The 13,491-nt window shown below is 40.9% G+C and overlaps 1 protein-coding gene across 1 annotated transcript; it reads right to left on the bottom strand.

Annotated features, from left to right (window-relative positions):
- Window positions 1–11,239: 11,239 nt before the first annotated feature.
- LOC125908325 (uncharacterized) lies at window positions 11,240–13,263 on the bottom strand. The gene is made up of 2 exons (XM_049611023.1): window positions 11,309–13,263; window positions 11,240–11,261 (listed from the first exon to the last, which is right to left on the bottom strand). The coding sequence occupies exons 1-2, from the start codon at window positions 13,261–13,263 to the stop codon at window positions 11,240–11,242; spliced, it is 1,977 nt and encodes a 658-aa protein (XP_049466980.1).
- Between the last annotated feature and the right edge of the window lie 228 nt (window positions 13,264–13,491).

The raw sequence follows: 13,491 nt of genomic DNA, 5'->3' as shown, positions 1-13,491 counted from the left end.
TCGTTGTTACGGCCATGTTTCATCCAAATGAAGCCATATTGCACTATTTGAATGGCCTTGAAATTTGATGTTGAGTTTTTTTTGCCATCTATTATCGTTGTTACGGCCATGTTATATCCAAATGAAGCCATCTTGCACTAGTTGAATGGCCTTGAAATTTGATGTTGAGTTTTGTTGCCATCTATTATCGTTGTTACGGCCATGTTTCATCCAAATAAAGGCATCTTGCACAACTTCAATGGCCTTGAAATTTGATGTTGAATTTTGTTGCCATCTATTATCGTTGTTACGGCCATGTTTCATCCAAATGAAGCCATCTTGCACTATTTGAATGGCCTTGAAATTTGATGTTGAATTTTGTTGCCATCTATTATCGTTGTTACGGTCATGTTTCATCCAAATAAAGGCATCTTGCACTATTTCAATGGCCTTGAAATTTGATGTTGAATTTTGTTGCCATCTATTATCGTTGTTACGGCCATGTTACATCCAAATGAAGCGATCTTGCACTAATTCAATGGCCTTGAAATTTGATGATGAGTTTTGTTGCCATCTATTATCGTTGTTACGGCCATGTTTCATCCAAATGAAGCCATCTTGCACTAATTGAATGGCCTTGAAATTTGATGTTGAGTTTTGTTGCCATCTATTATCGTTGTTACGGCCATGTTTCATCCAAATAAAGGCATCTTGCACAACTTCAATGGCCTTGAAATTTGATGTTGAATTTTGTTGCCATCTATTATCGTTGTTACGGCCATGTTTCATCCAAATGAAGCCATCTTGCACTATTTGAATGGCCTTGAAATTTGATGTTGAATTTTGTTGCCATCTATTATCGTTGTTACGGTCATGTTTCATCCAAATAAAGGCATCTTGCACTATTTCAATGGCCTTGAAATTTGATGTTGAATTTTGTTGCCATCTATTATCGTTGTTACGGCCGTGTTTCATCCAAATGAAGCCATATTGCACTATTTGAATGGCCTTGAAATTTGATGATGAGTTTTGTTGCCATCTATTATCGTTGTTACGGCCATGTTTCATCCAAATGAAGCCATCTTGCACTAGTTGAATGGCCTTGAAATTTAATGTTGAGTTTTGTTGCCATCTATTATCGTTGTTACGGCCATGTTTCATCCAAATAAAGGCATCTTGCACAACTTCAATGGCCTTGAAATTTGATGTTGAATTTTGTTGCCATCTATTATCGTTGTTACGGCCATGTTTCATCCAAATGAAGCCATCTTGCACTATTTGAATGGCCTTGAAATTTGATGTTGAGTTTTGTTGCCATCTATTATCGTTGTTACGGCCATGTTTTATCCAAATGAAGCCATTTTGCACTATTTCAATGGCCTTGAAATTTGATGTTGAGTTTTGTTGCCATCTATTATCGTTGTTACGGCCATGTTTCATCCAAATGAAGCCATATTGCACTATTTGAATGGCCTTGAAATTTGATGATGAGTTTTGTTGCCATCTATTATCGTTGTTACGGCCATGTTTCATCCAAATGAAGCCATCTTGCACTATTTAAATGGCCTTGAAATTTGATGTTGAGTTTTGTTGCCATCTATTATCGTTGTTACGGCCATGTTTCATCCAAATAAAGGCATCTTGCACAACTTCAATGGCCTTGAAATTTGATGTTGAATTTTGTTGCCATCTATTATCGTTGTTACGGCCATGTTTCATCCAAATGAAGCCATCTTGCACTATTTGAATGGCCTTGAAATTTGATGTTGAGTTTTGTTGCCATCTATTATCGTTGTTACGGCCATGTTTTATCCAAATGAAGCCATTTTGCACTATTTCAATGGCCTTGAAATTTGATGTTGAGTTTTGTTGCCATCTATTATCGTTGTTACGGCCATGTTTCATCCAAATGAAGCCATATTGCACTATTTGAATGGGCTTGAAATTTGATGTTGAGTTTTGTTGCCATCTATTATCGTTGTTACGGCCATGTTTCATCCAAATGAAGCCATCTTGCACTATATGAATGGCCTTGAAATTTGATGTTGAATTTTGTTGCCATCTATTATCCTTGTTACGGCCATGTTTCATCCAAATAAAGGCATCTTGCACTATTTGAATGGCCTTGAAATTTGATGTTGAGTTTTGTTGCCATCTATTATCGTTGTTACGGCCATGTTTCATCCAAATGAAGCCATCTTGCACTATTTGCATGTACTTAAAATTTAATGTTGAGTTTTTTTGCCATCTATTATCGTTGTTAACGTACTTAACAACATGCCCGTCATGGGTTCAAGCCCTAAATAGACCGTGCTTCCACACGTAGGACTGACTATCCTGCTATGGTAACAATAAGTCACTGAAAGCCAAGCTCACTTCACTAGTGGGTACTTGGCAGGCCCTTGACCGACAGTGGTTGTTGTGCCAAAGAAAAAAAAAATTATCGTTGTTACGGCCATGTTTCATCCAAATGAAGGCATCTTGCACTAATTCATTGGCCTTGAAATTTGATGTTGAATTTTGTTGCCATCTATTATCGTTGTTACGGCCATGTTACATCCAAATGAAGCCATCTTGCACTATTTGAATGGCCTTGAAATTTGATGTTGAATTTTGTTGCCATCTATTATCGTTGTTACGGCCATGTTTCATCCAAATAAAGGCATCTTGCACTATTTCAATGGCCTTGAAATTTGATGTTGAATTTTGTTGCCATCTATTATCGTTGTTACGGCCATGTTTCATCCAAATGAAGCCATCTTGCACTATTTGAATGGCCTTGAAATTTGATGTTGAGTTTTGTTGCCATCTATTATCGTTGTTACGGCCATGTTTCATCCAAATGAAGCCATCTTGCACTATTTGCATGTACTTAAAATTTAATGTTGAGTTTTTTTGCCATCTATTATCGTTGTTACGGCCATGTTTTCATCCAAATAAAGGCATCTTGCACAACTTCAATGGCCTTGAAATTTGATGTTGAATTTTGTTGCCATCTATTATCGTTGTTACGGCCATGTTTCATCCAAATGAAGCCATCTTGCACTATTTGAATGGCCTTGAAATTTGATGTTGAGTTTTGTTGCCATCTATTATCGTTGTTACGGCCATGTTTTATCCAAATGAAGCCATTTTGCACTATTTCAATGGCCTTGAAATTTGATGTTGAGTTTTGTTGCCATCTATTATCGTTGTTACGGCCATGTTTCATCCAAATGAAGCCATATTGCACTATTTGAATGGCCTTGAAATTTGATGATGAGTTTTGTTGCCATCTATTATCGTTGTTACGGCCATGTTTCATCCAAATGAAGCCATCTTGCACTATTTAAATGGCCTTGAAATTTGATGTTGAGTTTTGTTGCCATCTATTATCGTTGTTACGGCCATGTTTCATCCAAATAAAGGCATCTTGCACAACTTCAATGGCCTTGAAATTTGATGTTGAATTTTGTTGCCATCTATTATCGTTGTTACGGCCATGTTTCATCCAAATGAAGCCATCTTGCACTATTTGAATGGCCTTGAAATTTGATGTTGAGTTTTGTTGCCATCTATTATCGTTGTTACGGCCATGTTTCATCCAAATGAAGCCATTTTGCATTATTTCAATGGCCTTGAAATTTGATGTTGAGTTTTGTTGCCATCTATTATCGTTGTTACGGCCATGTTTCATCCAAATGAAGCCATATTGCACTATTTGAATGGGCTTGAAATTTGATGTTGAGTTTTGTTGCCATCTATTATCGTTGTTACGGCCATGTTTCATCCAAATGAAGCCATCTTGCACTATATGAATGGCCTTGAAATTTGATGTTGAATTTTGCTGCCATCTATTATCGTTGTTACGGCCATGTTTTATCCAAATGAAGCCATATTGCACTATTTGAATGGCCTTGAAATTTGATAATGAGTTTTGTTGCCATCTATTATCGTTGTTACGGCCATGTTTTATCCAAATGAAGCCATCTTGCACTATTTGAATGGCCTTGAAATTTGATGTTGAATTTTGTTGCCATCTATTATCGTTGTTACGGCCATGTTTTATCCAAATGAAGCCATCTTGCACTATTTGAATGGCCTTGAAATTTGATGTTGAATTTTGTTGCCATCTATTATCGTTGTTACGGCCATGTTTCATCCAAATGAAGCCATATTGCACTATTTGAATGGCCTTGAAATTTGATGATGAGTTTTGTTGCCATCTATTATCGTTGTTACGGCCATGTTTCATCCAAATGAAGCCATCTTGCACTATTTAAATGGCCTTGAAATTTGATGTTGAGTTTTGTTGCCATCTATTATCGTTGTTACGGCCATGTTTCATCCAAATAAAGGCATCTTGCACAACTTCAATGGCCTTGAAATTTGATGTTGAATTTTGTTGCCATCTATTATCGTTGTTACGGCCATGTTTCATCCAAATGAAGCCATCTTGCACTATTTGAATGGCCTTGAAATTTGATGTTGAGTTTTGTTGCCATCTATTATCGTTGTTACGGCCATGTTTTATCCAAATAAAGCCATCTTGCACTATTTGAATGGCCTTGAAATTTGATGTTGAATTTTGTTGCCATCTATTATCGTTGTTACGGCCATGTTTTATCCAAATGAAGCCATCTTGCACTATTTGAATGGCCTTGAAATTTGATGTTGAATTTTGTTGCCATCTATTATCGTTGTTACGGCCATGTTTCATCCAAATGAAGCCATATTGCACTATTTGAATGGCCTTGAAATTTGATGATGAGTTTTGTTGCCATCTATTATCGTTGTTACGGCCATGTTTCATCCAAATGAAGCCATCTTGCACTATTTAAATGGCCTTGAAATTTGATGTTGAGTTTTGTTGCCATCTATTATCGTTGTTACGGCCATGTTTCATCCAAATAAAGGCATCTTGCACAACTTCAATGGCCTTGAAATTTGATGTTGAATTTTGTTGCCATCTATTATCGTTGTTACGGCCATGTTTCATCCAAATGAAGCCATCTTGCACTATTTGAATGGCCTTGAAATTTGATGTTGATTTTTGTTGCCATCTATTATCGTTGTTACGGCCATGTTTTATCCAAATGAAGCCATTTTGCACTATTTCAATGGCCTTGAAATTTGATGTTGAGTTTTGTTGCCATCTATTATCGTTGTTACGGCCATGTTTCATCCAAATGAAGCCATATTGCACTATTTGAATGGCCTTGAAATTTGATGTTGAGTTTTGTTGCCATCTATTATCGTTGTTACGGCCATGTTTCATCCAAATAAAGGCATCTTGCACTATTTCAATGGCCTTGAAATTTGATGTTGAGTTTTGTTGCCATCTATTATCGTTGTTACGGCCATGTTTCATCCAAATGAAGCCATATTGCACTATTTGAATGGGCTTGAAATTTGATGTTGAGTTTTGTTGCCATCTATTATCGTTGTTACGGCCATGTTTCATCCAAATGAAGCCATCTTGCACTATATGAATGGCCTTGAAATTTGATGTTGAATTTTGTTGCCATCTATTATCGTTGTTACGGCCATGTTTCATCCAAATGAAGCCATATTGCACTATTTGAATGGCCTTGAAATTTGATGATGAGTTTTGTTGCCATCTATTATCGTTGTTACGGCCATGTTTTATCCAAATGAAGCCATCTTGCACTATTTGAATGGCCTTGAAATTTGATGTTGAATTTTGTTGCCATCTATTATCGTTGTTACGGCCATGTTTTATCCAAATGAAGCCATCTTGCACTATTTGAATGGCCTTGAAATTTGATGTTGAATTTTGTTGCCATCTATTATCGTTGTTACGGCCATGTTTCATCCAAATAAAGGCATCTTGCACTAATTCAATGGCCTTGAAATTTGATGTTGAATTTTGTTGCCATCTATTATCGTTGTTACGGCCATGTTTCATCCAAATGAAGCCATATTGCACTATTTGAATGGCCTTGAAATTTGATGTTGAGTTTTTTTTGCCATCTATTATCGTTGTTACGGCCATGTTATATCCAAATGAAGCCATCTTGCACTAGTTGAATGGCCTTGAAATTTGATGTTGAGTTTTGTTGCCATCTATTATCGTTGTTAACGTACTTAACAACATGCCCGTCATGGGTTCAAGCCCCAAATAGACCGTGCTCCCATACGTAGGACTGACTATCCTGCTATGGTAACAATCAGTCACTGAAAGCCAAGCTCACTTCACTAGTGGGTACTTGGCAGGCCTTTGACCGACAGTGTGTGTTGTGCCAAAGAAAAAAGAAAAAATTATCGTTGTTACGGCCATGTTACATCCAAATAAAGGCATCTTGCACTGATTCATTGGCCTTGAAATTGGATGTTGAGTTTTTTGCCATCTATTATCGTTGTTACGGCCATGTTTCATCCAAATGAAGCCATCTTGCACTATTTGAATGGCCTTGAAATTTGATGTTGAATTTTGTTGCCATCTATTATCGTTGTTACGGCCATGTTTTATCCAAATAAAGGCATCTTGCACTAATTCAATGGCCTTGAAATTTGATGTTGAATTTTGTTGCCATCTATTATCGTTGTTACGGCCATGTTTCATCCAAATGAAGCCATATTGCACTATTTGCATGTACTTAAAATTTGATGTTGAGTTTTGTTGCCATCTATTATCGTTGTTACAACCATGTTTTATCCAAATGAAGCCATCTTGCACTATTTGAATGGCCTTGAAATTGGATGTTGAGTTTTGTTGCCATCTATTATCGTTGTTACGGCCATGTTTCATCCAAATGAAGCCATATTGTACTATTTGAATGGCCTTGAAATTTGATGTTGAATTTTTTTGCCATCTATTATCGTTGTTACGGCCATGTTTTATCCAAATGAAGCCATCTTGCACTATTTGAATGGCCTTGAAATTTGATGTTGAGTTTTGTTGCCATCTATTATCGTTGTTACGGCCATGTTTCATCCAAATGAAGCCATCTTGCACTATTTGAATGGCCTTGAAATTTGATGTTGAGTTTTGTTGCCATCTATTATCGTTGTTACGGCCATGTTTCATCCAAATGAAGTCATATTGCACTATTTGAATGGCCTTGAAATTTGATGTTGAGTTTTGTTGCCATCTATTATCATTGTTACGGCCATGTTTCATCCAAATGAAGCCATATTGCACTATTTGAATGGCCTTGAAATTTGATGTTGAGTTTTGTTGCCATCTATTATCGTTGTTACGGCCATGTTTCATCCAAATGAAGCCATATTGCACTATTTGCATGTACTTAAAATTTAATGTTGAGTTTTTTTGCCATCTATTATCGTTGTTACGGCCATGTTTCATCCAAATGAAGCCATCTTGCACTATTTGAATGGCCTTGAAATTTGATGTTGAGTTTTTTTGCCATCTATTATCGTTGTTACGGCCATGTTTGATCCAAATAAAGGCATCTTGCTCTAATTCAATGGCCTTGAAATTTGATGTTGGGTTTTTTTGCCATCTATTATCGTTGTTACGGCCATGTTTCATCCAAATGAAGCCATCTTGCACTATTTGAATGGCCTTGAAATTTGATGTTGAGTTTTGTTGCCATCTATTATCGTTGTTAACGTACTTAAAAAAAGCTGGTTGTGATGTACGGATTACCGAAAACCGAAAAGAATGGATAAGCCGTTGTGTCCTTTGCGCCAATCAATTTGCTACTGTTTATTCACTTGTCATTTTCATTTACATAGTTCATTCATAGTTCATTTCATCCTAATCCGTAACTGATCTAATTCAATTGAAACATTTCACCATTTGACACAATTCATGAAAACTTGCAAGTTCAATTATTCCAATTTTCTAAACTAACTACAATTCAATTTAATTCAATTTCCAACATTCCGGCCACCAAAGAAAGTATTTCTTTAAATTATCTGCGAAATTAGATTGTAAAGCAATAAGAAAAAGGAAGTAGTTCTGCCTAAATTCTCCTGATCAGTAAATGTTGTGCATGTGTTGATCTGTCATTGAGTGAATAGTGTCGTGTGTATGTGCGGTGTGATTGTTTACATTTGTATCCTCGTGTTATTTCGCCTATCATTTCATTCGTTGCACGAATCGAGATTAGGAAGTATCGCAATTCTAGCTGTGGCTCGAACAATCTGGTTTCCTGCTGCTGTGTATAGTGTTACAACTCTAACGATACCATCCTTTCCTGGGTGTAACTTTGTGATCCTTCCCATAGGCCATAAGGTAGGTGGCACATTATCTTCCTTGATTATTACCAGTTGTCCCTCTTTTAGCTGTACCGGTTGAGCCATGGAATGTTTTGCGCGGGCCTGAAGCTGTTGTAGGTATTCCGGATACCAACGCGACCAAATGGATTGTAAATGTTTTTGCACTAAGTCGAACTCCTTCAACCTATTCGCTGGAACCTGGCTTCTATCAACTCGCGGTAGTGACAACATGTTTGACCCAACTAAAAAATGTCCTGGGGTTAGCGGTTCCGTATCTGAAGGATCACTCGATAGTGGAACTAAAGGTCGAGAATTCATGCACAGTTCAACCTCAGCTAACAATGTGACCATTCCTTCCTGAGTAAGGTTCGTGCTACCTAGCGTGCGGATGAGATGTTGTTTCGCTGACCGTACTGCCGCCTCCCACAAACCACCGAAGTGGGGTGCCCTAGGTGGAATGAATTTCCACTTGATTTCGTTGTTGCTGCACCAGTTAAACACCTCGCTACGCTCCTGTTCGCTGCACTTGAACATTTCATAGAGGCGATGTAGCTCGTGTGCAGCTCCCTTGAAGGTGGTAGCGTTATCAGAATGCAGCTCAGCAACCTTCCCTCTGCGAGCCACGAAACGCCGTAATGCTGCCAGAAAAGCTGTTGTAGTGAGGTCACTCACTAATTCGATGTGGACAGCTCTAGTTGCAAAGCACACGAAAATAGCGATGTATGCTTTCGTCGGACTTCGATTACGTACAGGTGATTTTAGGTAAACCGGTCCACAGTAGTCGATGCCAGTAACCGAAAACGGCCTTGTTGGTGAAACCCTTGAAACAGGAAGATCGGCTACGGCTTGTTTCACCAGCGTGGGTTTGGCCTTGAAGCATCTGTGGCACCGATGATAAACAGCCTTCGTAAGATTGCGTCCACCGATTATCCAAAACCGCTGACGAAGGATGGATAGTAAATGTTCTGGTCCGGAATGCAAGTACTTCTGATGGTATGCCTCTGCCAATAGCGTGGACAGCTGATGCTTCGAAGACAGTATGATTGGGTGCTTGGTTGAATCGGGTAAATTTGCATTGCTAAGTCGACCCCCAACACGCATGATTCCTGCTTGGTCGATAAATGGCGATAACCATTTTAGCTTCGAGCTACGTGATAGCTCCTTACCATTTGCGATATGGTGTCGATCCTCTGCAAACGAATCCTGCTGGGCTAAGTGACACAACCATAACTCGGAATGATCTAAATCATAGCTTGTAAGTGGCGGAACTGAAGCAATGAGATCCTGAATTGTGCCATTCGTTGTAAGCCTTTCCGATGATTTCTTTGCCGTCAAACATTGAATGAACCGTAAACAGTATGCAGCAGTTCGACGAAGTTTTAGGTAAGTAGAAAACCGTGAAAATAATCTGCTGTTAAAGTTGTTGACGGTGGCTACTGCAGCAACTGGTAATTTTACTACTCGTTCCTCTTCCGTTAATTCACCTTCCTCTCTTGCAGGTTCTCTTTTTGGCCAGTCGTCTTCCATGCCACTAAGCCAACGTGGCCCATGCCACCACCGATGACATGATTCCAATTTGTCCGGAAGAAGACCACGCGATACATCGTCTGCTGGATTGTCCACGCCAGGAACATGATACCAGCATTTAATCCCCGTTTCAGCTTGAATTTGCGCCACTCTGTTCGACACAAAGGGCTTCCAGCGTCGTGGTGAAGATTGCAACCAGTATAACACGGTCATTGAATCTGTCCAACCAAATGCATCATATGTACCGGGGAGTGATTGGCTGATCTTCCGGAATAGTTGCGTTGCTAATTTCGCTGCACAGAGCTCAAGCCTAGCGATTGAGTTGGTGTTTGTCAACGACACAACCTTTGATTTAGCAGCCATAAGTTGCACCGAGACCCCTGAATGAGCTTCTGCTCTGACGTAGCAACACGCACCATATGCGTTTTGCGAAGCATCTGCGAAGACATGCAACTGCACGCGTGTAGCCCCTCTAAGCGATATGAATCTAGGAATGCGTATTTCGCGCAGCAATGGCAGTTTATAGTGAAACGCTGCCCATTCCCTTTGGAGATGTGATGGAAGCTCGCTATCCCAGTCCCAAGGCTTCCCGTTTACCTTCAAGGACCACAATTGCTGCATGAACATTTTGGCAATAACGATAATTGGGCTCAGCAAACCAAGCGGATCGAAGATTTTGGCAATGTACGATAATGTCAGCCTCTTTGTTAAGACGGTTGCAGTGGGTGGCAGATCAATCCGAAACTGAAACATATCTACTGCTGGTTCCCAAACAAGTCCCAGTGTTGACACAACTTGAGGATCATGCAACTCTTGTGTTGGTAGAACTGCCAAATCATCTGATGGGACGCCCTGGAGTGCTTCTGGTACGTTGGATGCCCATTTTTTTAACGCAAAGCCAGCCGAATTAAGCATTTGCGAAATCTGTGTACGTATTTCGATTGCATCTGAGATTTCCTCTGTTCCCGATAATAGATCATCCACATAAAAATCACGAAGTACTGCATTTACTGCCAGTGGGTACTGAGTATGGTGATCATGAGCTATTTGCTTCAATGTCCTCGTTGCCAAGAATGGTGCGGATGCGGTGCCGTATGTTACTGTTAGTAGTTGGAAGGTTTGGATTGGTTCTAACGGGTCTTCCCTGTAACGTATACGGAGGTACTGATGGTCTCGCTCATCGTGGAGAATCTGGCGGTACATCTTTTCCACGTCGGCAGATAGCGCAATTGCACGTGATCGAAAACGAACGATGATTGAGAAGAGGTCGTCTTGGATTACCGGTCCCACTAATAGCTTATCGTTCAACGAGTACCCTGACGAAGTTTTGCAAGATGCATCAAATACAACTCGCACCTTTGTAGTTGTGCTCGTCTCTTTGGTCACCGCATGATGTGGCAGGTAGTAGTGCTCGCATAAATCGTCGACCGGTTCGGTAAGCCGTTTCATATGACCCAGGCGCTCATATTCTTTCATGAATTTAACGTATTCTTCCTTCATTTTAGGATCAGCCTTCAAACGTCGCTCAACAGCTAAGAGTCGACGATCAGCAATTGACTTTGACGATCCTAAAATGACACAAGGATTAGAGCTTTGTGGCAAACATACAACATACCTGCCAGATGCATCTCTGGTTGTAGTGGCTACGAAATGCTTCTCGCAGGCATCCTCTTCCGCTGATAGTATCGGATCCTCAGCGACTGTTTCGATCTCCCAAAAGCGTTCCATTATCGATTCCAGTGAAGGCGTGACGTCGGTAGATAGGTGGCATAGCTGCGAACCATGAGAACCACCTAACGATGCATTTCCTGCGACAACCCAGCCGAAAGCAGTCTCCACAAGCCATGGTTTCCCTTCGCCGAGGGAACGTTTTTTACCGGAATGAAGCTCCCAGTATGTATCTCCACCGATGATGATGTCGATCTTGCCAGGTACATAGAACGAAGGGTCAGCAAGCGGCAAGCTCGGCATTTCCCATGATGATGCATCAATTGGAGCCGTTGGTATGTGCATAAAGGGAGAGTCTAAGATGAGCAACTCCAGCTGAGATGCATGAGTGTTGATCCTCGATTCGACGGTTGCAACGATCGAACCTTTCATCAGCTGTGACGCATTTCCGATACCTGCGACGGACACGTTGACCTTGTTGCGAGTCGTCCCGAGAAGCTTCCGAGCAAGCGTGTTAGAGACAAAGTTCGACATAGAACCCGAGTCGAGAAGTGCTCTTGCTTCATGTCTCTTTCCGTATCCGTCAACGATGTATAGCAGAGCCGTTTCCAAAAACACCATACCATCATTGTTTTGAATAGCCATCGCGACCGTTGAGCTAGGCGTATGAACGGGTGCATGCAATAGTGTATGATGACGCTGATGACATATACGACATGTATAGTCCGATTTGCATGCCTTCACCTGATGAGAATCACCCAGACAATTCCAGCACAGATGCTTTGAGGAAACAAACTCACGACGTTGATGCACATCCTTGCCATTGAACACCGGACAGTTACGTAGAAGATGGCCATCAGCACACTGCAGGAGACACTTGGAACTTGATGTAACCGTTGGTGTCGACCGCGAAGATGCTACATTTGCGATCGATCTACGTGCTTGTGGAGGACGATTGGAGCCGGCCACCTTACTCGAACGTTCACCAGATTCACTCGCGAAATTGTTTGTAGATTTTAGGATTTGTATACGGTCTTCCACAAATTGTATCACATCACTATATTTGTCCCTTTTGAAATGCACTGAATGTTTTTCCCACGCCAAAAGTGTCGCACGGTCGAGCTTCATAAGAAGCATGTTTGAGAGTGGCGTGTCCCATGAATCCACTGGCTCCTTCAGCTTCACAAAACCGTTCACATATCGCGAAAATTCGTCCACTAGGTTTGTCAGCTTGTCCACACACTCTACATGTACAGCGGGAAGATAATGCAACTTGCGATAATATTCCCGCACGAGTAACCGAGAATTATCATAGCGTTTTAGAAGCTGTGCCCACGTAACTGAATAGTTATCGTCTGTTAATGCAGTGTGTTCGAAAGGAAGCGCCGCTTCTCCCTTCAATGATGATAGCAAGTATTCGAGCTTTGCTATCGATGGAAGCTCGGATGAAGCGTCGATCATCGCTATGAAGCGATCGCGGAACGAAAGCCATTTCGTATGATCCCCATCGAAGGTTGGCAGCTCGATCTTTGGAAGGCGTAAGTGTGGGGTGTTTGGCCGACCAAATGCGAACGTTGACGAAGCCAAACCTGTCGTTTCGTTTAGCGACACTTCTTCCTTGCGTAAATTTTCCCGAAAGAAAGATTTAAGCTTCCTGCACCGTCCTTCTATCTCGATTCTTTCTTTGATGCACAATTCGATGGCCTCATTACTGTCGTCGAGCTCTTCAAGCTTGGCTATCGCGATGAAAAACTCGTCCTTATGCCTGTCCAAGTCTGCTGACGCCTCCGGGATTTGCTTGGCGTCATCGCCGGAAAAGCTTTCACGGAATCGTTCGAGGGCACTGATGTTTTCCACTGCGATCCTTTTCTTTAGTTGGAAGGCTTTTATCTTCTTATCCATTTCCACTCACACTCACGTTACGAGAAACCGAACCGAAACAAATTTACGTGGCGCGAACTTTGAAAATGCGATGGCGATCGATCGTTGGCCGTTGCCCCTGATGCAGGGCGATTTGCGATGGCGGTAAACGACGACGATGAATCAGCTCACTTGCTGCTCTTGATGCAGAGCGAATTCCCGAGCTCTTGATGCAGAGCGATGAATAGAAAATCCGTAATCACAATCCGG

This window comes from Anopheles coluzzii, chromosome 2 (assembly GCF_943734685.1).
Source record: "Anopheles coluzzii chromosome 2, AcolN3, whole genome shotgun sequence".
In the NCBI taxonomy this organism is placed as follows: Eukaryota; Metazoa; Arthropoda; class Insecta; order Diptera; family Culicidae; genus Anopheles; species Anopheles coluzzii.
This window is presented reverse-complemented; position numbering and strand designations above follow the sequence as displayed.